Here is a 26,887-nt window from a genome sequence, read left to right as displayed (position 1 = left end):
AGATTAATAAACTCAAGCATGTGACACAGAAGTAAGAAAGGTTCTGGCAGGAGAAACAAAGATCTTTTAGCAAATAAACTTAACAGCCTTTTATTGTCTCCCATTATGTGATTTTACTCTGTCGTTATTATTGACGATAATTTCATTGTTCTCTCTGTACTTTGTTAGAGACTGTACATTGTTCTGTGAAGACAACAGGTCAGCTTAGGCCCTATAGACGGCATTTCTAGAGAAAGGCCTGCCCCCCCTGTCTGGATCTTCATGCTTACTAAAGGCTAATGTTCAGTCTAGTACCTTAGCTGTTGTATAATGCTCTCCTGCAGTTTCTGTAACATTGCTGGCATCTCTCTGTTTTCTGCTTGCAGCACAGTGGGCTTCTGTGTAAAGCCACTGCTTACAAAAGCCTTCTCTGAGGCACTGGGCCCTTTTGCATGCCAGGGTCCTAATTTATGTACTGGTAATCAAAGGACCTGCTTTAAAGGTCAGCCTTGTCACATTCCACTATTCCCACAGGCACCGCTGTAAAAGCCTCGAGATTTACGACAGGGAAGCTGTTTCCCTATTGAGGCGGCAGCTTGTTCACTCAGGCCTCTTCCACACTGCTTCCTTTCTGTGCGCGATGGCCACCCCCGTGTCTGGGACTGGTAGGGGACAGCAGTAGGACAGACCCACAAGGGGCTGTAAAACAAGCTATGAAAACGTCCTACAAAACTCCATGGCCTCCCGAAATACTCCCCATTCCACACTAGACCGGAGCCCTTCCGCCACTGAAGAGGAGTCACCGTGCGCGTCCTGCCTGCGCTGTCTTTATGATGTTACACCAGAAACACTCGTATACATGTGTGGGTAGGGCTTTCCCATTGAGGGTCTCATAAACAGCTCTTGGCCTTTCCATCATTTACTTCTACAGAGTTTCTGCTTTAATCGCAGACAGAGCCATGGGAAGGACACCAGGTCTATTTTCTCATCCAGGGCACGTTACTTTGACTCCACCAACCTGCCCTCTTGTTGCCATGGTGAACTTCGCGAGAGTGAAAGAACAGTGTAAAGCAGCCCCTCTGTTCTTCTAAGGGATTTCAATGGAAACAGAAGGAACAGTGATGATGCATTTTTCTTTATGGGAACCGTTTTCTCCGATGTATTAAAGGGACGCTGACCTTCTATAGTGGCGGCATTTAAATTTCTCAAGCATTTAGAAGCAGGGTGACCGTGTCATTTTTATCTCATAATGAGTGGGTTTAATTATAGGTATATACCATGAAATATTCATGATTAAAAAAGAAAAGTTAATCAATTCAGTGATTAGGCAGACCAGTGATATGTTCATTAGACGCAGTCACGCCTGTCTGGCTGCACCCACCCCCCCCCCCCACCCCCATCTCCTGACGACAGGTTGCTGGGGCAACAGTAGAGCAGGTAGAGGTCTGCTCATGCATTTCCGGCACATGTGGCCTGATGGAGATTTCTGTACAAACACGCTCCACTGAACACAACGCCCTTCTGTTTCAGTGACACTTATCATCACAGCTGCATGTTATAGGGAGAGGGCTCACCTTTCCCTCACCGCCCGCAAACAACGAACTGTAATCGCTACTGCTCTCCATCCTGAGCTTAAGGGAAACAGAAGCCATCTTTTCAATACATTTGGAAAACACTGTCTAAAGCCTCGCGATGGACATCTCAGTTTTCACTGTGGGTAGCAGTATGTGGTAGTGGTTAGATATATTGGGTTATAATTATAGGGGTAGTGGCTCAATATATTGGCTTATAACTATAATGTTAATGATAAAATATATGGGCTTATAACTACAGCAGTATGGATAAAAATATTGCTTTATAACTATAGGAGGGGCTGGTTTATAACTCTTGCAGTGCTGGTTAGATTTCCTGCTGTATGATTTCCAGTATTGTTGGTGAGCTGAGTAAAGTGGTGTATCTTGTCAGAATGAATTTGGCTGTATGAGTATGTCCCAGAAGCAAAAAAATAAAAAATTACAGTGGTAATAACCTCCCAGCAAATTTATTTATGAAAAATGATGCTGGAATTGGAGGTTTGTAACAGTATAAGAAATAATATCTGGGACAGTAAATGCTTGGTCGGTTGCATCTAGAAAGACTTCTCATGTTTTTGTATCAGTGACTTGGGGTAATACATCTTATTCATGAATGATTTACATGATTGTTGCCTCAAAAGTGATTTTACTAAACCCAGCCCTCACTTTTACAGGAATTTTGCTCGTTTACATTTATCATGTTCATTTATTAATTTTCATAAAAAGGCTTTAAGTATCGTTTCTCAGTGCCTGTTTATATATCAAGCTTAAGCAGTTTTAGAGTGAAGATTATCTGTCGCTTGATAAGTCAGACAGGGCCATCCTGACGCGGTGTGTTATTTGTATGCTGTGTTTATGAGCATAATCTCTTTACAAAGCCACTCAGTACAGGAGAAGGAAGGTCGTAATAGAGACTTAAGTGTGTGACTTGGGTTATTTATGGCCCTCAGTGTTTCATTACACGTTACCGACATGTGGGTTGGGGTACAATGAGCAGTTGGATTCATCTCAACCATCTTCTCCCAAATCTCATACATTCTTGTACCATCACACTATTTTCCCTCCCAGTTGTATGTTAATTATTTTTCATGTTTCTCTCCCAGTTCAAAGTGTCAATATGAAGATTGAGACTCATTGTATTGTCAGTAATTACCGTGCAGCCTTTGACACTGCGAGGAGCTTGGCCGAATGGGCACTAGGCTTGCCTTGTTTGTTTTTGTGACTCCTTCTCGCTCATCATCACAGCACATCAGCTGGGCTCCACAAAAGCCCCAGACCCACAACACTGACTTAATAGCTTTTACATATTAGACGGGAACGGATGACTAAACATGTTACCAGTGTGCTGGGTGTGAGGCCCATATCACCGTAGGTGGGCTATAGTGGGGGTGGGGTGGGCTGGAGGGGGTGCACTCATGCGCAGATCGGTGTGGCTCAGGCTAAATGCATGCTCCTGACTGCAGTTCTGTGTGTTCAGCAGACAACACTGACACCTAGTGGCCAAACTGTAATACCCAGTTTCTCTTTGGAATAGAACAGAAATTTCCCTGCTGTTTCACCCATTTTAGGTGGAACTGAAAAATCACAGTTGGACAGTTGGAAAAAAAAAAAAAAAAACAGTTTAAGTAACAGTAAAGTTATGTTAATAGGTGCCAGGCCCTGTAGCACTGGGTCTCTAACGTGCGTTAGACACGTTAAGCGTAGGTGTCATGGTCGGTGAGAGTGCAGTGGAGGTCATATTTGGACTCAGGAGTTCCCACCCTGGTGAGGCTACGTCCTGGGGAAGTACAGAGGTCTCCAGCAACATCCTCACCAGTCTCAGACAAATGATTGTCCCAGCCGGCCTGGTGCCCTAAGGTCACGCTCCCTTGAAAGAGCCCAAAGAGAAGGAAAAGACTCAAATAATGGAAAAGGAAAAGACAGGAAGAGAGAGAAAAGCTCTGCTTTTTAGCCCCTAGCGTGCACCCTTGTCCTTGGCCCCTCCCCCTCTGCTTGCACGTACACATTTAAAGACCTGGCTGCTTTGTAATGATAGACACCTAAGGCATTCTATTAACCACCCTCGGTAGTGGCTGGGGGTGAGTCTGGGGTTTAGGGTCATGCAGGAGGCAGCGGTCATCTCCCGGTCAACTACAGTAGCTCATTTTTCAGCCACAGTCCCCCAGTCAATAGCCCAGAACGCGGCGCAGGCAGCCCCTATCCATTCTGTCTAATTATTATAAATGAGAAGCCACGTAAACAGCTATCATTACAGACACTCAGCAGCACACACAAATCCACTTTAAATGGCTATTAAGTTAAGGAGCCATCCGTAATCCCCAACACACTTAAGAAAAAACGAGCTCCTTTTTGTCATTTTATTTGTTTCTGGTCATCTTTTACCATCTTTACTCTCAATCAGTTCCACCCACTGCTGTATCTTACAGCCTCATCCAGCGTTTATTTATTATTAGTCACAAGAGTTCAAACTATCTCCTGATTAGTAATGTGTGTGTGTGTGTGTGTGTGTGTGTTTGGATGGTCCCGATCAAACAGAACAAGTGTTCCAATAATTCAGTGTAAACATCGTTTAGTGGCTAAATAAGACTGAAAAGCCTTCAGTCAGATGCATTTGTGAAAGCAGATGCTTATGGAGTTATTTTTTTAATGTAAGAGACAAAACTGTTTGGAAGTAGACATGTCAGAATGTGTGTGTCTGTAGTCAGTGCTGAATTGCAGTAGCACTGTGTGACACTGAGGATCATTAGTGTGTGGGACATGGGGGTGTCCTATAGCGCCTAAGCACAAGATCTACAGTAACAGCGGCGACTTCCTGTCCCCCATCCCCCCTCAGGCCCACCTCAGTGAGATGGGGGTGATGGGCCACCATGTGTCATCCCTATTAGCATTTCTACTGTGTGTGTGTGTGTGTGTGTGTGGGGGGGGGGGTCTTGTAGAGATTACATTGTGGGGACCAAATGTCCCCACAATGTGATAAAAACCTGTTGTTTTGATGTTGTGGGGACTATTTCTTCTGTCTCCACAAGGGGAAGCTCAACTTTATGAAAATGACTAAAATAAAAATGCGAAAAGTATTTATTTTAAGTATTTTGGTTACTTATGGTTAAGGTTAGGGCTGAGTAAGGTTCTGATTGTTGGGATTAGGGTTTTGCCCATAGAAATGAATGGAGAGTCCCCACAAAGATATGAATACAAACCTGTGTATGGGCGTGCGTGTGTGTCTGTGTGAACGGGAGGAATCGGCCTGTGTTCAGATGCTGCCGTAACAGGTGGGGGCACTTATGTCACTTATAACAGGCTGGTGCAGTCTTACCTTTTCAATGGCCACCACCAGCGTGAGCTTTGCGAAGAACACAGAAAGCAGAGCTGTTCTACAACACCAGCGCTCCAAGTGGTAAACAAGTGACATCACTGGCACATAGATGTTGCCATGGTGACCATAACCCCCCACCCCTCGACTCTATTTCCTGGATACCCTCTAGGGTTCTTTTTGCTCCATGGCCCCCTCTCCTCGCGCTCTCCCCCTCCCACCCAGCCAGCCCTATCCACCTGCTTTTCACCCCATCAGCAGCGGTGTCATGTGGAGGTCAGCAGGAAAAATGAAGCGCCTGTGCAGCCCTGCGCCACCCTTTGCAAACGCCGCACGCTGCCAAGCGCGCAGTCTGCAGCCACTTAACTCCACACCACCCCCCCCTGCACACAGTGCTGCATGTGGACCATTTCTCCTTACTCATGCCTCTTACAGCCCCCTCTGCATCTCCCTATCATTTACATTTCATACCCCAACCCAAAACCACAAAAAAAAAAATAATCAGTAAAACAGACGTAAATGTTTGAATTGTCAGTGAGATGGACAGCTACAGGGAGAGTATTGTAATAGCAAATATCCCTAGCAGTATTGTTCTGATTTACAGCTGCCATCGATGCTCTGTAAGATGTAAGAAAGGGACCTATGACCTTGTCAGCTTTATGGATCTTTCTCAGTGGGTGGGGGGGGGGGGGGGGATGCACGGGCTGTTTGTAATTCCTGTACTTGCTTGCGTACCCCTTGGCACTCTGGGGGGAGGTGACTGGAACAGGAAGGCTGGAAGTGCCGCCACACTCAGGGTGCAGAACTCAAAAAGGCTCTTATTAAATAATCGAATAGGGAACGAGGCCGTTAAGGAGCTGTAGTAAAAAACAAACACCTAGAACGTCGCTTACATGCTCACCTGCCAAGGCAGCGCTTATTATGGCTGAGAGATTGGTGGAGGCTCTGCCAGCCCCCCAGTCCCAGGCAGCCCCCGCCTCTCTCTATGCCACTCTGCCCAGCTGGGCGCTTTATTACCAGCAGCCTCAGAGCTGCAGCCAAAGAGGCATCATTATGCAGGGAAGTGCCACATATATCTGGTTGCCTTTGCCGAGAACCGAGCCCAGTGTCCTTGATGCACCAGACATCTGCTCACAGCTTGTGGAAAACGTTTGCCGGAGACGAGCCCGTCTCTGGTACACTCACAAGCGTGACGCTACACTGGCATCCTGAAAATGAAAATATTGTTCCTTTTAAGTGCTCAGTAAGTTTCGCTTTAGTCGCCCAAGTGACCGCTTCTACGGTTTAACAGAATTTAAGTCTGGCCTGTCCCGACTTGGGAATACTGCAGGTTTTAATTAGCATATAACTGACACCTCAAACACCAGGTGCGGTTAACATCCCTCCAAATTAACACTTTATGTGAGCGATTAAGTGCTGTTGTTAAACAAAAACCAGCACACCTGTGTGCCTCAGGGATTGGGCACTCGTGCTTTAGGGCGATAAGCCGGAGCACAACTTGGACGGGATGCCAGACCATCACAGGATACACGGGACCCACACCATCATCCACTATGAGCGGTTTAGAGATGCGTGTCTTTTGACAGATGGAGAAAATCCACCCAAAAAGGAGAAAAGATACACAGAGAGGAAGGTGTGAGATAACAGTGCCACAGACTAATAGCATCTCCGTATGTTCAAAATAAACTTTCAGGTGAATATTGTATATTTGGATTAATGTAAAAATATCGCTTTATTAAGCTTTCATATATAGTAAAACTAGTCAAATAGCTTTATTTGAACTTACTATTGCCAGATGCAGGTATTTTAATCACTGTTTTTGAATAACAAAATAATTACCAATAACTGGCATGAAAACAAACCATCTGATGTGACGTGCCAAGCCTAAACAAACGGACAGAACAAAAGGGGGAGGGCTGCAGTCGATGCAGAACACAGCCACTCTCTTTTACAATATGTGTACTCTGTTTGAACTCGTCATTTTTCCACTTTGAAAGAGAGAGAGGCTTCATGCTTGAAAGTCTCATTCAGCTGTTGGCACGCTGGTGATTTAGAAGTGTATTAAAATGGCAATGTTGATAATCAGAAAGACCTTTCTCAGGGAGAATTTAAGAAACGCAGCACAGATGGGCTGGGGAGATAAATAAAATTTTCTGTCACATCAGTTGGGAAATTGCGTTGCGACACCCCCAGGGGAGAGAGCGGTTTGCTCCCTCCTGCTGATGCCCCCCACCTTTCTGCTTCACGTTTTTGGTTTTTTTCTGTTGTTGTTTTATTGCTGTCTAAGCTAAGTGGCACAGAGCCCCTTCCCTTTAGACTCCCCGCTCCTTCTGTTTTTCGGGACAGAATGTCGTAGCAAACCCGGATTTTTTAGGTCTGAGAGCAAATTAGGTTTCTTAGGAACACAGAGGCTGCATTTCTCTGTCGATTCTCTCCGAGCAGGTCCCAGCCTTTCCGTCTCGGTTTGGATTTAAGACCGTTTCTTTGAAATATCCTCTTTTCGTCCACGTCGAATTTCTTTCTGAGAACATGCCGATGTAGCATCACTGATTTTCACTGATTTGTATTGCAGTATTCCTCAGTAACCATGGTTACATTACACATATTTCGATTTAGAATTTAGGCAAACATACATGCATGTACGCTCTCTCTTCACCACATTAAGGTTTACACCTCAGACATCGCACTGTGCCTGCAAACAGAGGTCACACATTTTCATAATACTTTTCGGAACGACATTTAAATCGAGATCCCGGCCCATGATCATTTCTGCTGGAATCCAAGCTTCCGACGTTTGAATACTGTATGTATGAAAAAAAACAAGACCGGCGAAGGCACAGGCAGTAGTGCTGAGGTAGCTTCGTTGCGCTTCCCATAAATTCACATGTGCTGAAAGGTGGAGCCATGTGTGCACGAGCGTGGCACAGACAGGCAAAGTGATGACGTTATGACGCCAGTGAGGAGGTGCTTGATGGCCACTTTGATCTCTTACAGCTCGAAGGATAGCCAGATCTACAGAGAGACAGACTTCCAGCGCGATTTAACTGGCCTGTGTGCCATCGAGACTAATGCAGTGTCACCACGTACTCTTCCTCTGACTGCCCGCCATCTCCTTAGTGACGATGTCACTCTTCCCTCTATTCATATTCTCGACAATTTCCTGAGAGTGTGCGCGTCTGTTTACGAGAGTTAGTTAGCCTGTGTATGAGTTTGTGGGCTGGTATGATAAGCTCTTGGTCCTTCAAGATGTTTCTCAATCAAGCAGAGCAGCTGAGAAGAGATATCGCAAAAGTCATGAGTGCCGCAGTTCTGAATGTGTAAGCTAGCGAGTCATTTTGGGACCCAACTGCATACAGGCTCTTGCTATACTCTGCCTCACGTTACAACTGACTACTTTGTGACATATATGCAAATTACCACAAATTATTTTGGGCCATACGTTGCTTTCATTTGTCTCCACTCAATAAATTTAAGTTTCTCCGCAAATAATTCAATAATCTTTTGAAGTGTTTGCGATTGACTGAATTGGAATAATGTAATGGATGTAATATAAACACAAATTTAGAATAAGCTAGCGAAGAACAATGCCACAAATTGGAACGGGGGGGGGAGCAAAAAAATGCCTCTAACTTCTGTGGGTATGAAGACCTGAGGGGCTGTTGGCTGAAGGTATGGGATCTACGGCGCCAGTCATCAAGCTGAGGAGGATACAAGAGATGAAGCCATCCACAGAGATTCCTCAATCCTTCACCCAGTAGGGGGTGCTATCCAGCCCACATTTTTTGCAAAAGCAGGCCTGTTTCTCATTTCTGCCCCAGAAGTTAGATGTCGTGTCGGAAAGCACGCATTTGAAGTGCCTATGCCGGCTAATCTGGGCTCAAGAAGGTATGTGATTTATGGAAGGAATATTTGGCTGTGCTAGAATCCTGCTGGACATTTCAGAAGTATATCTATCCTCTCCTTCGCTCTTTGTTGAGTTGGGCGTGTTCTGATCTGTTTTTCATCAGAGCATCCAGGTCCTGTGGTGTCAGGAACTTAGAGGAAATATATGCAGTCCATAGCATGAAAGGGCCATTGGCCCAGCACCGGGACAGGCTGCGTTGGGTACGTAGGGCCAAGTTGTGCACTCCTCTCCTGGTTCATACATGAAGAAGCACCACACAGGCATACTGGAGAAACTCATTGAAGATGACACAATGTACTCATGGGTAGCTTTCATCTTATACTGAATAGTAATAAACTATAATGTAGTAAAAAAAAAAAATTGCACTAGAAGAAATGACAATTGTCCTAAAAGCTAGAGGATGCTGATCACCTCCTTTGTGTGTCATGCCTTCTTCATGTCCACCATGCCAGAGGATGGACTGCCCTCAATCACACTTTTTCAATCAAGCCTCAAACGGGAGGGCAGATAATTAACTATACGGCCATAAATGATCCTGGCATTTTCCCTCTTATCATCCACGAAATATTTCCCTGATCATTGGCAGAGTATTGATCTGCGACTCCATTCTCATCATAAGCATGCGTTGGTGGCTTCAGATGTTCTCTCTCCTTGCTTCACTGTAAAGCGTATAAAACACAAGACAAGGCAAATTAAATCATTCGTATTGAGTGCGGGGAAGATCTCCGGTAAATCTGCTAGAATCTATGCACAAATAATCCCAAGAGAACTGCAGAAGGGTGCAATAAGCACTAGGACATCGAATCCATTATTTTTAAAATTGCCTTCAAATTAATGGCAACAAAGAAAAGCTACAACTTTCGATATGCATCTGTATAAAAGTTCACAAAATGCTTTCGCAACACATTTATTGTCTGTACGGTTAAACAGCTAATATACATTTCTGTAATTACTCCAACATAATGATAGTAATGCATGCCAGTTTTAATAAAATCAAGTAAGCAATTAGAAATAAAAATAAAACACTGACTAATAGTACTAGTAACCCCATCTTCTCATTAGGAAGATGGTTAAATGCTACAGTGGGGTAAATGTTACATTTAAGTTTTATTGTTTTGTGGTTAAGATGCTTGCTGATGGATGTTCATATTCTAAAACTGGAGAAGTCTGGTAGAATATTTACAGTGATAATAGGTACAGCATGCAACCTCATTTGATAATTAAATACTATCAAAGGATTTGTTGTGCCGCACTCACAAGATAGTCCTTCCCAGCATGAAAAAAAGGATTTACAGGCAAAAAAAGAGCAATCTTAATGCACTCTGATTCAGCTCTTGGAGTTATGTTCCGAACAATGGTTGGATGTGGACACATTTCTACGGGACATTTTGTGAGAATGACCGTGGGTCTCGGATAATAGTTATATTTGAGAGCTTACTGAAAATATGTGATAGTCCTGATGGCTGAAATATTCCATCTCTAAGAGCTTTTGTAAGTGTTTGCCAGCAGCAATCTGACAGGATCTCTCCTCCCATTGCCAACCTGAGAATGACAGCTAAAAACACCGTATGTTACTTTGTGCAGCAGCTACCAAATATCCTGAAAGAAAAAAGATACAATTTTACCACATTTCCGGAAGAAGTCCACTGCAGAGTACAGACGGGGTACATCGTTCATTAGCATTTTTGTTTTATTTTTTCGGTTTTATAAGCTACCGATTCCCTGAAGGGAGGAACATAGAACAAAGTTGCCTTCGGCAATAAAGGTTCCAACCCACAGGACCAGCATGGATCCCGCGTTGTGCAGTTAGTACAGGCTGAGGGCTGCAGACTGCCACCTGATAAATAACCAATGAAGGAGCTGGATGGCAGCCTGGGTGCACATTCCATGCTTTATTTTTAATGGTTGCATTAAAATGACCATAATCAACCAGCATCTGTACCATTCCACATGGGTGCAATTTGGCACCCAGAGATGTGGATTTAAATATTACCACTGCAAGTTTAATGTTGTTTTAATTCATTCTGGCACGCCAGGCAGAGCAGAGGAAGGCTGCTTGTTTTGAGGGCCGGGAATTTCAGCCGAAGCTGGGTCTGAGTTTATGCCCAACCTTACGCCTTTTCACGCTGCTCATCACTTTCCTTAGTTGCTTGTTAATTTATTTATTCTCCGTCAAGTGGCTGTGTCTACACTGGGCTTTGGGCATCGCATTCAGCATTTTTCCTAAATAGCCTTAAACACTGCAGTCAGTGCTTTCTTTGTCTTTAGGCTTCAACAGCACATTAGGGATCTTACGTAATATGTTCTAGTTATTGAGAGTAATGTCAACCTTCACCTTCGGCTACTGATCTGACTAGTTGATCCTCAAGTGCCGAATATGGCCGTTTCCTCCATGGTGAATTTTGAGCGTGTAATGTTTTTTGTGCCCCATTTAACTATTGATTTGGAAGTGCAGAAAAATAACTTGAAGTAAAATGCATGCACTTTCTTTTATCGCACGATGTTTCAATACACTTAGATTATATTAGTATCACAGCAGTTATGCTTCTCATTACACAAATGCCACTGGCTAATTCTATGTACAACTGTGTACAAAGTCAATGCTTCTGAAATTTCACCCAATAAATTATATGCAGTGCAAGTTGTGTGTTGTCGACACGGGCATCTGTGGATGCAGTGCCAAATTTTTTGCACTGCAAAAAGCAAAGGCAGCATTATGTGGGCTAGTGAGGTAGAAGTGGAATGTGGTTAGTGACAGGTTAACTAGTCTCCGTCTGAAAGGTCTGTAATCACTATGTCCTGTTTTTGTCGCGTATTTTCACTGTCTCGTAAAGTGCTTTGTGCCTGGGATTTTCTCACACTCCTTGTGGGAATGGCGGAGAGGTAGTTTGTGTATGTGTGTCGGTATCTGGCAGGTTTTAATTGTTCACTTGGAAGTCACAGTTCCTTTCCGTTACAGGAGTACAATATTCACGGCTGGTGGGTGGGGAAGCTGAACGGTAACATAGGGATCGTTCCCAAGGACTTCCTGCAACGCGCCTACATTGTGTGAACCTGTAAGTGTACCTGTTTACATTCTCATAACAGCCTCACAAGATTAGAATTAATATTATAACCTTATTTTAATAATCCTAATGACATTATCGCTAAATAATTGCCTGCATACTGTCTTAATTTTCAATCTGTGAATTAATTTTAAATTCTGAGCAGTACGTCAAAGAAATGTACTGTTACATACTCCATCTGGTGGCTAAAAGTAAAACTGCATCTATACATCGCGAATAACTTGCTTTACGCTACAGGAAGGGTAGGTTTAGGAACGCAGATTATGTTTAACAGTGGTTAAAGCTCTACAATGCATAAACAATGCATCAATGCTTAAACTACTTTGACACCGAGTTACTCTACAGGCACAAATATATTCCGTAGATGTATACAATCACTAATATAGACTATAACGTTTTTTCAAACCGAGCTGAAACGCTGTTGAATCACATTTTATCATTGTTGCATTTTCAGTATTTGAGGACAACATTTACAACATATGCTATAGACTTTTATTATACTGAATGTTCAAATTAATATACTTTTTTTCTATTTCAGGCACGAAGGTTGATAATGAATATTTTTATGAAGATTCCACTATACCCAGAGAATTAATACTGTATGACAAACTGAGAATTTATTGTATGTGACATGCTGATTATTTAATGGAAATTTTGTGTAAATTATTGTTCTTTATATAGTAATGCTTAGTTTTCATTGTGCATACAATTTACAATTAAAATGAAAATTCAGCTCTATTGATAATTCAGTTGATTGTTAAGATACAGAAAATATGACCGTTTTAGCACAGAAAACATACTGTATTTTCAAGGAGCATAAAGGAAAGTTACTTAAAAAGGAAAAATAAAAGTCATAGTGCCTTTTTAAAGAATTACCATATTATTGTTAGGGATAAAAACAGTGAAATCATAAACTGGGATGTACTTCACAAAGCAATTTAAACCAATGAAAGTAATTTAAAGCAACTGTGCTTTGTAAAATTAAATTTTCATGTTCTGCAGTGAATCATGTTTAAAAATTTACGAACAAACGAATCTGTAAATACAAGAGGGCTGCCGTGAAGGTACGTAGCACATCAGACAACGGTGGTAGATTTGCAGATTCAAATATTGCAGACTAGTTAAGTTTTTTGCTAAACTTGTTCTGCTGTAAAAGGAGCGTTTTACAATACTATGCAACTGTGTTTCATAAAGGCCACTAGGTGTCAGCAGTGGTCTGTGAAGTAGAACTGGCACCTTTGTAAGATGTGAAGCGCAAGTCCTGTCACCCTTTCTTAACATTTCAATAGCTCCCCTGTGCCACGTGTGCAAATAAAACTTGTGCATCAAATATGATTTCTTAACATTCCTTTCAAATGTTTTTTAAATTATTATTTTATACAAAAATAAAGTGGGCCTAACCGAGTATTATTACTGTGGGCAATGACTCTGCACTGACTCTTACAAGGGACAACAGATCCTACTAGTTTGAGAATCATGCACAAATCTACGAGACACACCATTAAATAGCTTAAAACTATCAGCATCAAAGCATGATTTAGAAACCATGAAAAGTCACAAAACTGCTAGGGGCATGAGTAATGATCAACTTATCCTAAATGCAAATTTAGCTTGAAATGGTCGGATTCTGTTAAAGCGTAGCCCCACGAGTCCATACGTCATAATCTGAACACAGTGGCCAGCAGACGGTTCATATTTATAAGGCTTTACCTGAGCTTTATTTTCTTTCCGACTTGGACACGAAACGTTACAGCAGGAGTTTGCATTTGTTAAGTCCTCTGCACTTATAAAAGCATGTTAAGGCAGCACAGTCGGGAGGGGAAAACAAAGGACACAAAAACAGCAAATAGCTAAACGTGGCTGGTGTGTTTTTCCCCGTCTTCCTCCTTCCTGATCTGGGAACAGGAAATAAGTCCAGTTTCCAGGTTACAATATATTCATATAATACCCGGCTGTAAGCTTTTCCCAATGCAGCAACACACCCTGGCAACCATGTGTGCAAAGCATGTATTATCCACCAGCAGGTGACACACAAAGTAGTACATCGCAATTCACAGAAGTCTGTAGTTCCAAAGAACTCTAATGCAGGTATGTGACATACAGTATCGAATGCTGAAATACATTTTACACGCCATGGCAAAGTGTGAGTCCGCTTTCATTACAACTGACAAATGCTGAGCAGTTAGCAAGCCCTTAAGGGAACATGAAGATAAAATTTTTTAAAAGTAAATCACAACATTGTGGCATCAAGTCATTGACTCAGAATTTAGGCCAATTTAATAAAATAAGCTGTTATGCAATTATTTTGGCTAACAAAATATAAATATAAATTCAAACAGCCCTTTAAAATCAATTCCACAACCAAATCGTAATTCTACATAAAACACACAATAATTCATCTTGTGAAAATGGGTGTGGCCAGACATATTTGACTACCTCTCTATATGATAAAAATGCACAATAAAAGGGTTCAGACAAAACAAAAAATCCTGTCTCTTCAGTTCAGAAATTTTGTACAAATACTAAGACTACAGTGGCACATATGGACATTTCCCTTTTGCAAGCAAAGTCAAAATAGTGAAACAGACATGTCAGTGAAGGAGAAAATTGACACAGTCCCTTTTAAAATGAACAGCAGTGAACTGGGTTAGCACTTTTAGCCAACATACAAGTGTTTTACCACTAGATACACATTACAATCCAGATACTGAGTACAGATGTCTGTACCAAGCATGCCCAAACCATTCCAGTAAACTGATTCCGAAGCCAGCTAGCGCAAGAGTCAGCAACAGGTCTGGTGAAAGGCATTTCAGTACAAATGCGGGGAAGGGAACCTTAAGACTGACGCGCACCCTACTGTTCATGCATCGCAAATACCCAAAATTACAGTATGTTTTTAAGCATAAGCTCAACCTGAAGTCCAACCCCTTCAACTGATGAGTGTAGTGTCCTAAAAAAACAAGAAGCAAATTTCACCCTTTTCATATTCTGTTGCTGTCAACTCTGAAGGGAAACCTGGACTCACTTTGGATAGCAGTTAAAGCCATTTCTGACCAGCAGTCCATGGACAACTTCGGGAAAGAAAAAAATAATTCACATTTTCAAAGTTATGGTGTTAAAATGCAAAGAAACTGTAGAGTTCTCTGTATGGGCAAGGTAAATATATGTCCAACTGATCAAGAAAAATTATCCAGTGTGATCACTTTCTGAAGCCAACAGGCAGAAAGCAAGATGGTCCTGGAAATTGCTTCAAATTAAAGACATTATAGCTTTTTGTTTAAAGTACCCAGACGTAATGGGTATGAGCTGCTTTCCTTAAGACAGCCTATGACAAATACTTTTACACTGGTACAGAAAACACCATATTAAGGATTAAGCATACCATATTCAGGACCCTTCGCCAGCAGTATGCGTGCTAAGTCACAGTAGAGCAAACTAAAAAGCCTAGAATAGTATAACACATTTCCTCAAGAATGAAAACTCATTCACGACACTGGATGCCTATCAAGTCATCATCCTTATATCAACTCAACTGTCAATCACCATAATAGAGCTGTTTTTCTGCTCCTGCCAACGGCAATTCTAATCACGTGTGTCGAGTTTAAAGAACTAGTCTACTTTGCCACCACTTGACAATATATGGACAGCGTGAATGAAGAAATTAGTGCAATGAAAAGAACCTAAGGAAATACACACCATCCGCACACAAGGAGGCTAACTCTGCAGAGGTGATACTTAATCGAGCATAATCAAGATGGCCTGATTACAACAGCAGTGTGCAATGCTACCAGAGAAACTGAGCCGGAACAAGAAGCAGCAAGAATCTGTAGCAGGATGAACATCACAGTACAATATTCAGAGCAGATAAACTTCACCATCCATGACTGCACATTTTACCTGACCTTCTACTCAATCTGGTAAACATGACATACGTAAGCTCTCCATTAAGTGCTCTCTGACTGGCTGTCGGTCTCGCTATGGGTATCAGTTGTGTTGGTCTCCTCTCGGCCATTGGGCTCCAAGATATCGTCCACGTCGTATTTATCACTGGTGTGATGGACATCATTCTCTTGACCGCAGGGTTCCATTGTGTGCTCAGTTTCACAAGCCCTATTCACATTGTTGCAATTGCTTATTTTGGTCACTGGGGCAGCGTCAGAGGCCAGAAACCCAACGGCATTGGTACTGCTGCAAACGGCTTTATGTCTGTTCATCTTGGGGGGGTCCGACATATAAGCATCTTCCTCACAGCTGTCAACTTCACCGGTTGTGTTTATGTGGACCTCAGCCTTACAACATCCTCGTAGCAAAGACACATGAGGAATGGGGCTGTAAATAAACGGAAAAGAATGTTCAAATGACCAAAAATGAACAATTTATTACCACTTAATGGAAGATGTACTAAATAAAAATGACTTAAGGAAACATTTTAATACCAGAGGTATACTGAGAAAGAATCCAACCATTCCATAGCTATCAACCGACCAAGAAGGACCAAGTCAAGTCGTGATAATTCATCTTGGCTGCTCTTTGTTTATGTCCCAGAGTAAGGAGGAGGGCCTCTTGATCTGACTCTAGTACCCAGCCACCTTCTCCCTGTGCTGTGCAAGGCTGCACTATTCCTGTCCCTGCCTTGTCCCTGAATACCCTAGACAGGGAAGTCCCTTTTGCAGTACCTATGCCTGCACTCCAGCCTAGAGTCTACCCCATGTCCCTTTAAAATACAACAGTAGCTGTTCACCACTGTTCTGGCCCTCAGAGTCTGTGAGCTGACTGGCATGTTGGTGACACCGCAGTGCCAGTTTAGTACCAGTCCACTTTTGACCTTTCCCTAGCTGTAGTCCGGCTATTCCTGGACAAACACCTCACCCTTTTAGTCCTTAGACTTACTAAAAAGAAATAAATGATTTCAAATGGCAAATATTTATCCTCTTTATAATGAGGTCCTCCGCCGAAGGCAAAATGACTAATTTTTAGTTCATCATGAACACATGCAGTTAGGAATGGTAAAACAAATATGTATTATTATGGGCCATTTTCTGCTTGAACGGCTATGTGCACTCTTCTGACACAGGTCCTAAATTACTGCCACAAAACCTATTTTCTGAAATGTATTATTATACTAATTATGTACTAATTATTATACCATTATACTATATTAGCATAACATCATTATACTAATATTTGCTTATCCTTTTTTGTCGAAGCAATATGTGCTAAAAACAAAACTGAATGGAACTAACTTTGCTCTAAATTTTTTTAAAAAATGGAATAAAAACAAAGCATCTAAAGTGACATTAAATAATACGGAAATTTTCACCAAGGTGCTAAATATCATAGTAAGTTTAGCAGATCGACCAGACACTATTAAAACCGACATTCAGTCACTCTACTCTTCCTTATCTGTACGCTGCTCTCCTAGGTTAAAAACACAGACTCCTGGCAGCCATGTGGCCTGTTCTGTCTAATGTAACATACAAGTTCAGGAAGCCTGGAGTCAGAAAGTGGAGTAAACGGTTGCATCATTACAGCAGCGGCCAAGGGAATTTGCCCAGAGGCGTCCAAACCAGACACAGACATAACGAAGCTCCTTCCTGGCTTATAGTAGAACCAAACAACCAGATCCGCTGCATGATTTTGTTGTCCTGTCTCGTACAAATTTATCCAGATATTTCACCCTTCCACTGTAGCATACCTGTCTGCTGACTCATAAGAAACTGTAAGCAGGCTGTCCTGCCAGGCCCCGCCCTCCTCCTGAACCCAGCCGCGATTGGAGGAGGCGTATGTCAGAATGGCTTCTGTCACTGTATAGGGAGTGAGTCCCTGCACGCAGTCTTCGATGTGTCCCAATGGCAGCTGTGTTTGCAGGAAGAGATGCAACTGGCTGTCCGACAAGCACACTGTCATGCTCAACACCCTACAGTTGCATACAAAGAGAAAAACAGGAAAAGTTAAAAAAAAATAATTTTATCTCCTTCTACGTGACTCAGCATTAGGTCTCAAGACTCTTTTTAAACAAACATGATATTTTGATAAAAAGCTGTAACAATATGAATCCACCACTCACAACTGCTGAAATCAGAACACTGGTATATTCCGATTAGTGGCTAAAATGCTAATATGTTGGTTCTTTCAGATATTTATACAAAAAAAATTACCCCTTTGCTCTTAAAATGTGTTTTCAAAACAGCTACCCAAATGCAAACAAACATGGAGGATCCTTATTACCTCACAGCTTATAGTACTAACAGAATGCCACAGTAAGCGAAAACAATTTCATCACACAAGTATAAGAAATATTGACTCATTATGCATAAATGCACTTTTACTGAAAGATGAACATTTTAATATCCTGTATATTTTGTGCTTTGCCATTGTAAAGGAGCAGGAAATCCTTTACGATGAAAGAATAACTGATCAATACAGCAAACACTAAAAAAGTGTTTTGTCTGCTGCTATAACACAGGGGGAATAAATTATTATTACTCTTTAGCTTCCATCTATCCATCCATTTTCTGTACCCATTTGTCCTGTTCAAGGTCGCGAGGGGTCTGGAGCCAATCCCAGAGGTTACGGGCGCAAGGTAATAACCCAGGATGGGGCACCGACGCACCACAGGGCACATTCACACACAATTCACTCACACAGGCACACCTACGGAAAATTTGTTATACTCTCTAATTTCTCAAAAAAAAAATATTTCCAATTATGTGCTATACATATATATCTAAAACTCAAAATTTTTAGATTTAGCTGGTTATATAGAACCAGCTAAGATAGTTCTTCATAGAGAAGATATATATTCTTTATATAGAACTGTGTTTAATGCAATTTCAAGCAATTGTCCATGTTATACATCTGTATTAATATCCCGAGTGAAATCTAATTTGCAGAAATTGTTAGCACTGATCTGAAAAATCTTTATGTGGACACAGGGCTTCATCACACTCTCCAGGTAGTTCACTGTCAGTGGCTGATGGTGTCTGAATGGGTTAAGGCTGGTAATGTAGAAGGTACCAACTTGTCCAAGAACTGTTGAAGGCCCTTCCGGCGCCTTTCTAGGAACTCCTCATTGTTGAAATGAAAGAAGGAATTCTTGCCGGGCAGCTCAGGAACAGGCCTTCAGCAAACAGAGAAAGAGTCAGGAAGGATTAATTTACACAGAACTGCTGGCACAGTCCAGTGACATTCAAACAATTAAATCAGATTGTGAAGACAATGAAAATGAAAGTTAAAAAAACGAAAGGAAAAACTGTACATGTACAAATAATCTTGATTTATAATTATATTCTGATGAATTAAACTGAAGAAATACTGACTAATAAGACTATTAGTAGCTACAAAAGAACTGTACACACGTGATTCCTGTTAATGGAATAACCACATTCTCATTCACAGGCCAGCTGCATACTCACAGCAGGCCTGCATTTCCTCTTTATGGAATAACCACATTCTCATTCACAGGCCAGCTGCATACTCACAGCAGGCCTGCATTTCCTCTTTATGGAATAACCACATTCTCATTCACAGGCCAGCTGCATACTCACAGCAGGCCTGCATTTCCTCTTTATGGAAAAATCACATTCCGATTCACAGGCCAGCCGCATACTCACAGCAGGCCTGCATTTCCTCTTTATGGAAAAATCACATTCCGATTCACAGGCCAGCCGCATACTCACAGCAGGCCTGCATTTCCTCTTTATGGAAAAATCACATTTCGATTCACAGGCTAGCCGCATACTCACAGCAGGCCTGCATTTCCTCTTTATGGAAAAATCACATTCCGATTCACAGGCTAGCCGCATACTCACAGCAGGCCTGCATTTCCTCTTTATGGAATAACCACATTCCCATTCACAGGCCAGCCGCATACTCACAGCAGGCCTGCATTTCCTGTTTATGGGAAAAACCACATTCCCATTCACAGGCCAGCCGCATACTTACACCAGCCCTACATTCTTCTGAAGTTTCTTCTTCAGCCAGACAAATTCGCTGTAGCGCCGGCGCACACAAGAAGTCTTTGCTGTGAAGGCCTTGCTGTTGGTCTGAGTAAGAGGAAGAAGTAAACACAGTACCCGGAATAAATAACACCTCAGACACTGTCACAAATTTTCTACAGGGTTGAATTAGCCGTATTAGCTCTACCAAGATCTCTACCAAGTAATGACATTTAAGAATTAGAAAAAAGAGAATAGTGGAACTTTATTCATCCCCATGAGGAAAGGGTTAGGGTTAGGGTTAGTCTTCACATATCTCAGTTCCATGAGGTCCGCCGGCGTCCAGCACTCCTGGGGCAGTTGGGGTTAAGCTTGCGCCTTGTTTAAGGACCCAACGGTGATGCTACTGCCCTACCCGCCAGGGGATTTGAACTCATGACCTTAGAGACACAGGCACAGATCCCTACCCTACTACCATTTTCATACTAGCAAGCAAAAAAATAAAATAAATAATCTCCCAGAAATCAATACAAGCACTAATGCATTACCATGTAGTGCACCATAATACTGCACATATCATTTTTTGTAGGTGTTACATATATTGTGTACACAAATTAAGTGATACTTTAGATGTTTTTTTTTTGTAACATATTAAGATGCTGAAACCTTCTCTGGCATCACGAAGTATACCCACACTGCAGTCCTTCACAGCAAAATATAAAAAGCTGGCAGAGAAAGTCTTCCTGTCTTATAGGAGCAAGCAGGAGTGAGGCCGAAGGCTGCGAAAGAGGACTGACTGCATTACGAACACGTCATGCATCTTGAGCTCTGCTCAGATATACCGTCCCCTGGCATTTGGAGATTTAAGTACAAGTCACTGGGCACGCATCCATACAGAAGATCTCATTAGGAACTTACATTGCTAAATAATCAGAATTAGCTACCAAAAAAATGGCCTGATTTGTACCACACCTGGGAACCCCTCCTCCCAACAGCTGGCATTGTCCTGGTTTCAACTAACGGCGCAAGGAACAATTGTAAAATAAATTTTAAAAAATGAATACCAAACTTAACTGAGAACAACCCTCTCAGGACTGATCTACACATCGTCATACCCTGCTGAGGCAGTAAACTGTCAGCATTATGACAAATATACAAGAGACCAGTGTTTCAGGACTGCTACTGGTACTACAACTGCTTCTCCCACTGTGTGCCCCTAAATCCATGCAGCAAGCATCTTTGAAGGCAGCTACCTACAGTGTGAATTTGACAGAACTGGGGCAAGTGCATAGCAGCACTCCCAGCTATAGCAAATTCAAGGTCAAACCCAAACAAACTCACACTTCCCCTAATGCACAGCAGGGACCTCAGAGAAACAGTCTAGATAAAAAAAACAGGGAACACCTGTGCTCACTTCCAGTCCCATAAGCACATTCCAGTGTGACAGAAGACCCAGAACCTTCTCTCAAGAAAAAAGTTCTCTCTACATGCCTATTAGCCTTTAGGTTGAAAAAAATCTAATAAAATTCCCCATTTCGTACCGCATCCCGTTTTTTTAATTATGATTATTAAAATATCTTCTTTTTAAAAAAATATATCTCCCAGCCAAAATCTGAATATATACAAAAAACCTTTTTAGCCAGTGAGGCCCATTCTTAAATTCTGATTCTTAGATCAAGGTGCACTGAAGCTCAAGTTTCTGAGTTAACATAAAAATGATCAATAAAAACAGGCACTGCCTAAATACTGCAAAGCCTTTACATTAAACCAGCCCTTTGCGATTTCATTTATTGTTGAATGGCTAAAACTAGCTTAAGAATCAAAAAGACTTAATGGATTCCAGTCCCTGGAGCAACTGGGGTTAAGGGCCTTGATCAAGGACCCAACGATGAACAGCATAGTACGACGTTAAGAGACTTACATGAAGAAATATTTTAAAATCCACGTAGGAGTTCCAGGAACCCTCATTTTGTACTCTTGGGTCTTGGACCCGCACAGCAACAAACTCCTGCAAAGACACACAAAATGGCTAGAGGGTATATGCTATTATGAATTAGTTCTGGTAAAGCAATCTTTGAATTTCAGATTTGCATATTTTAGTTTGCTTATTCAGAACAGTCATACCTCCCAATACCATGTCAATAGAATAAACACAAAACAAGCAAAAAACAGAACCCAGATTTTTTTAATCAGTTTTGCATTTAGCAATAAAACTGCTAAAAAGTACACATTACTGTAAAATTATATTGTACTTATTAGGTATACGATTCAGTAAGCTGGAAGATAATGTTATGAATTTTCACCCAAGAGTTGCTAATACCCATGTAACAGAACATTTAACAGACATAGATAAGAGACACTTTCAAGTATTACAAGACTATTCTACGGTAACAGTGTTTTTTTCGTAGTATTAAACACCCCTGGATCAACTTCAAGCGCAACAGAGAACGGTACTATCCACTCAAATGTTCTTGATTCTTTAAAAAGACGGGGCATCTTACGTCTTCCTCCTCACTTTGGATCATCCTCACCAGCCGTTGTACAGCACAGGTAACATCTGTAGGAAAACCAATGAAAACCAATACATAAAAAACGTTTACATACAATTCATGCACCAGACTTGAAAATCGTGTTATTTATGAAAGTTATATCACAGAGTAAAGTAGGTAACATAACATGTGGATGTGAAATCATGTCTCCCCCAGTTATTGTGTAGGCGTGACGCCAGACCGAGTTATGACACACATGGCTATCCGTGTGACAGCATGTGGGAATGACAAACGACAATGACCCCAAAATGCAGTGTCACCATGTCGATATTAATATTAGCTCTTAGTGACACCTCAGTCATATTTTATATGAGCAGCACTTAGTTTAGTATCTAACAATCTTAACTATATTAAAACAGTGGTCTTAATCCATGATACCAATATGCTGAAATATAACCAATACGTAGCTAATAACAATAATAATCTATTTAATAAACGAAAGTAATGCCAAATTCCTTATGACTAGGATTAACGTACTCCCGAACAATAGCTTGTGGCTAATCCTTCCTATAATGTGCCCAATACTTGGCGATAGCTCGTTACTTTCACACCTTCGACATTCTAAGAACTTGTGGGCGTTCTCTCCTTTTATTGATTAGTATCACATAATACTACAGTTCAGTTTGCATGAACTAAGAAGATAAAACAATACGAATGTATCCCACCTTTAACCGATTGTTTGTAGCAAATGTAACACACTATCACCTTTAACTCCTGAGTTGACAGCGAACACAACAGAGGACTTCCGGAACAATGCATTCTGGGACGTGTGGTCCTTCAGGTCTGTCCCCCCCCCCCCCCCCAGACCGTGAAGTTCCGCACTCTATGGTGCCGTTACTAGCCTGTATGCGTTTACTTCCCCGAGTGTAGAACCCTAGAGCTAACATTTAAGTATGAATTTAGCTTTAGTTTACCAGAGGTACTTTAGTGTACACAGGGGCGTGGTTAGATATTCTTGTCCCCTCTGACAAGATGTCACCTTAGGCCAGTGTTTCCCAACCTTTTTTGAATTGTGTACCCCCTGAGAGATTTTCTCATACCACAAGTACCCCCTTTGTCAAATGTGTTGATGATTCAATAAAAGTAGAACGTACAACTGATTATCAAATTTAAAACATTTTATTAAATCTCCATAACTTGAACATTTAATTCATTAAGCAACACATCCCAGATAGATTTTCTTTCTATACCAGGGCACAGCTAATGGAATGGCTGATAATATTTACCCATCATCAGGGAAATAAAATATAATTTTTTTTTCCACGTACCCCCTGTAATGTGCTCGCGTACCACTAGGGGTACGCGTACCCCCGGTTGGGAATCACTGCCTTAGGCCACCTGCTAGGGTCCCCTCTGTAGTTTTTTGCTTGGAACAGGGGGGCATTCCAATTATATTTTCTCAGTTGTGGGGGTGCCCTGACGGTACAATTTTGGGCTCCTTTAAAGGAAAAAAAATGTTCAAACCGTCTAAAATGCAACAGAAAATAATAATGACATTGTACACTTCCTACATATTACTAAAGTTAAACAAAATCACACAGCTGACATTTATGACCAGCACAAGATGAGAAACAAGCCCCCCCCCCCCCCCACCAAGAAAACAGGATTTGTTTGCACAGCAATTGCACCACCTTCTGCCCAGACTAATGATACTCTTCAGTATGAAATTTGGTTAAATCTCTTGCAAGAAAACAATATATTAAAATGTTCCTGGGATCATTGAAGCGCATATATCAAGTAAGTATTTCCTTCTTTTTACAATAATATAGTAACACTTATATCCTGTTATGCTACAATTTCAGGATCAGTAATATAATTATTTACTTAGATTGCATTTTAGCTTTTAATTTAACAGCTATATGGCAAAGATGCATCAGTATAAAAACATTCAGTTGATACTTCTTGTATAGTTCCTGTCTTTAATATCCAATATGCGACCTATGGGCAACGTTAGGTCCAATCACTTGGGGCTGTATTTTAAGCTGAGCCCTGAGTATTTTAGCCCAAGCAGCTTGTCCCAGGCAGTATAGCAACCTAGTTCAAGAAACAGATACCGATGGTGGTAGAGTTTGTGAGTGTTACATCAATACATCTGCATAGTTTTGACGTATGTTACACAGTTCAGCATCCTACCCTGCATTTTAAAGCAGTTCTGGAACTGTAGGGGAAACCCAAAATGATTCAGGTGACTAAGACATAGGCACGGCCCCTTAAATTTTATTTCATATATAAGAGGGCCCAGGCTGGGGCAGGGCGGGGGGGAGGGGGGTGGGCTCTGGCCTCATCCCTGGTTTAGATTATTTATCAGAGTTATTGTCTAGGATGTACATTTGGGAACGGAGAAAGGCAAATGGAGGACTTCCAGTGACTTTGGGCTTATCACTCAGGCTGTCTATTTGATTAAGCTTCTTAAGAACTAGGCATTTATAAACTAAAAGTAAACATATAATCGAAACATATACTCTGATAGCAGTTGGTATTGATATAATTCATATAATTTTTTTCATAGACTTTGGAACCATTACATTATGTGACGTTAAATTCATAGGGCTAATGTGATGCTCTGTTTTTTACAAAGCAATGTTTTGCTAAAGGATATTCTGAAGATTTTAGATGATACAGGCATAGCCTGACTGTATGTTATTACATATTTTATTATGAGGAAAATCCATTTCATATCAAGAGATAGTTGTTGACAATCCTGTATTGCATAGCTTTGTTGTGAATGTGGTTATTAATAATTTTCATGAGACACTGAGCAGGATATGTTGTGCATTGCAGAGCCTGTTTCTCATTTTGGATGGTGATAATGTTCTATTGAAGATTATAAAGGATGTGGGTTTTAGAGAATAGGAAGGAGTACATTGATAATGGAGGCTGTGGAGCTTTGAGCGCTTGTAACAGGGATTCCCAATCAACCTCATGTTTACTAATGTAGGGGCACGAGGGGGATAAGAATAGCATGAAGCCATACTGGAAATTCCATCCTGATGCAATCAACAGGCAATGGGAGTGGCAGACTCAGAATGTTAGTCCAAAGGCTGAACACTGCTCTCAGTGTCCAACCACAGAATGCTGTGGGATATTGGGGGCGGTTTGTGGCTCGGTGTTATGTGGCTCCCGTGATCTGAAAGTCAGCGGATTGAAACCTTAATCCCGATAGCTCCAAAGGGCACTGGATGCTGGCTGATCCTGCACTGCGACTCCCCAAGCTCGCTCTCAGCTGTGTGTGTCTTATGGAGGGCCAGATGGAAAGTTCCTCAAACGGATAAATAAAGTATCACCGATTTATTCATGTGCTGTTTGGGCTCGGTCACTTGTACAAAAGCCTGACTAGATGGCAGATCTTGGTCTGTACCAGTGCTTCTCTGTTCGAGCGCGTTCTTGTGGATTGTTTATTAAGGCGGTGTGTACTATAGATGAAGAGGCAAAAATAAGGAAAAACAAAGAGTGCGATTCATGACGACATTTGTACCAATTAATCTTTGAACTGATTATTAGCTCTAGCTTAGTTTCAAGGTGATAAATAAAAAATAAAGACCCTCGTATTGCAATATTGTGCAGTGTTGGGAGATTAATGAACACAAACATGCCAGCAATAAAACAACATTTTCCCATCATACTTGTATATCATCCGGGTTATGTCGCTCGAATACAAGATTCATGTTGTTCATGTTTATTTTTGTAGGAACCTGTAACAAATACATCACGATGATAGTGAAATCAGCATTTTTATCCCTTTTGCATGTGGCTTACTGCCAGGATTTTGAAGTTTAATGCAAATCCTGGGAGACATTTTATAATATTTCAGGACCAGACTGCAGTGCCATTTCACAGAAAAGATGATTCACCGGAGCCTGAGGATCAAAAACCGGAAGAATACAAGAATGATCTTTTAAACAGTTATTTTGAAACACCAATTAACTGATAATTATAAAGAATGCATGAGCTGATATTCAGACCAGAAAAATACTTATGTTTAGTGGAAATATATTAGGTTCATGATAGATGGAATTCAGTGTTTTTGTTGCATTGCCTGGCGACAAAAAATGGTTTGTAAAGTATGGAAGGATGTATTTTAAAGCTAATGAGGTATCTTGCATTGTTTTTTTTATTTCTTATGCTCGCATCTCAATACATCATGTTTATATTACATATTTATATTCAATTTTCTGCTGTTGGTCCCTGCCTTGTGCCCATAGCTTCCAGAAGAAGATCCAGACCCCAGCAACTCTGAATGGGACAAGCGGGTATATAAAATAGATGGATGGATATTCTATTTGTTTTTAACGTTGCAAGAACCACACATAATGGCTGGAACGTTTTGAATCTGTGGTAGAATCATCAGTGACTACAATAAACTGCCCGGCAGCCATGTGCTCAGTTGTGAAATGCAATTTTATTGCTCAGAGACTCAAACACTTTGTGCCTTACGTCCTGCTCAGCATCATGTTCCTACTTGCCTAATCAGTATCACACCACAAGATACCTCCTTGCTCTTCAAGTGGACTTCAGTCTAAAATTAACTTTGCCAGCAGGAGACAGGGGGAAATGAAATGTGCAGGAAGA

At 41.4% G+C, this 26,887-nt stretch overlaps 2 protein-coding genes and 1 long non-coding RNA gene across 4 annotated transcripts in view; 2 read left to right on the top strand and 1 right to left on the bottom strand.

The window, feature by feature from the left end:
* Positions 1–13,167, top strand: part of skap1 (src kinase associated phosphoprotein 1) — a 136,399-nt gene extending 123,232 nt beyond the window's left edge. Inside the window, exons 12-13 of the mRNA XM_049013650.1 lie at positions 11,727–11,823; positions 12,371–13,167. Of these exons, the coding sequence (XP_048869607.1) occupies positions 11,727–11,819 (93 nt within the window). The 3' untranslated portion in view covers positions 11,820–11,823; positions 12,371–13,167. The remainder of the gene's footprint in view (positions 1–11,726; positions 11,824–12,370) is intronic.
* Positions 13,168–13,521: 354 nt separating this feature from the next.
* Positions 13,522–23,170, bottom strand: LOC125742052 (sorting nexin-10-like). Of its 2 annotated transcripts, none has more exons than XM_049013654.1 (7): positions 23,024–23,170; positions 22,271–22,326; positions 21,691–21,777; positions 19,777–19,877; positions 18,854–18,952; positions 17,528–17,749; positions 13,522–16,161 (listed from the first exon to the last, which is right to left on the bottom strand). In XM_049013654.1, exons 2-7 carry the CDS (start codon positions 22,292–22,294, stop codon positions 15,777–15,779), a joined length of 918 nt encoding a protein of 305 aa, XP_048869611.1. In that variant the 5' UTR covers positions 22,295–22,326; positions 23,024–23,170; the 3' UTR covers positions 13,522–15,776. The 2 variants fall into 2 exon arrangements, with proteins under 2 accessions (XP_048869611.1, XP_048869610.1); XM_049013653.1 differs by having other exon boundaries at positions 22,984–23,097.
* A 753-nt stretch (positions 23,171–23,923) lies between these two features.
* LOC125742047 (uncharacterized) lies at positions 23,924–26,697 on the top strand. Its single transcript, XR_007397989.1, has 3 exons — positions 23,924–24,055; positions 26,130–26,410; positions 26,521–26,697. It is a non-coding gene; the product is annotated as an uncharacterized LOC125742047 (long non-coding RNA).
* Positions 26,698–26,887: the final 190 nt, after the last annotated feature.

Source organism: Brienomyrus brachyistius, chromosome 5, assembly GCF_023856365.1.
Source record: "Brienomyrus brachyistius isolate T26 chromosome 5, BBRACH_0.4, whole genome shotgun sequence".
NCBI classification, from domain to species: Eukaryota; Metazoa; Chordata; class Actinopteri; order Osteoglossiformes; family Mormyridae; genus Brienomyrus; species Brienomyrus brachyistius.
The sequence above is the reverse complement of the archived record's forward strand: the minus strand, read 5'-3'. Positions and strand labels throughout refer to the sequence as shown.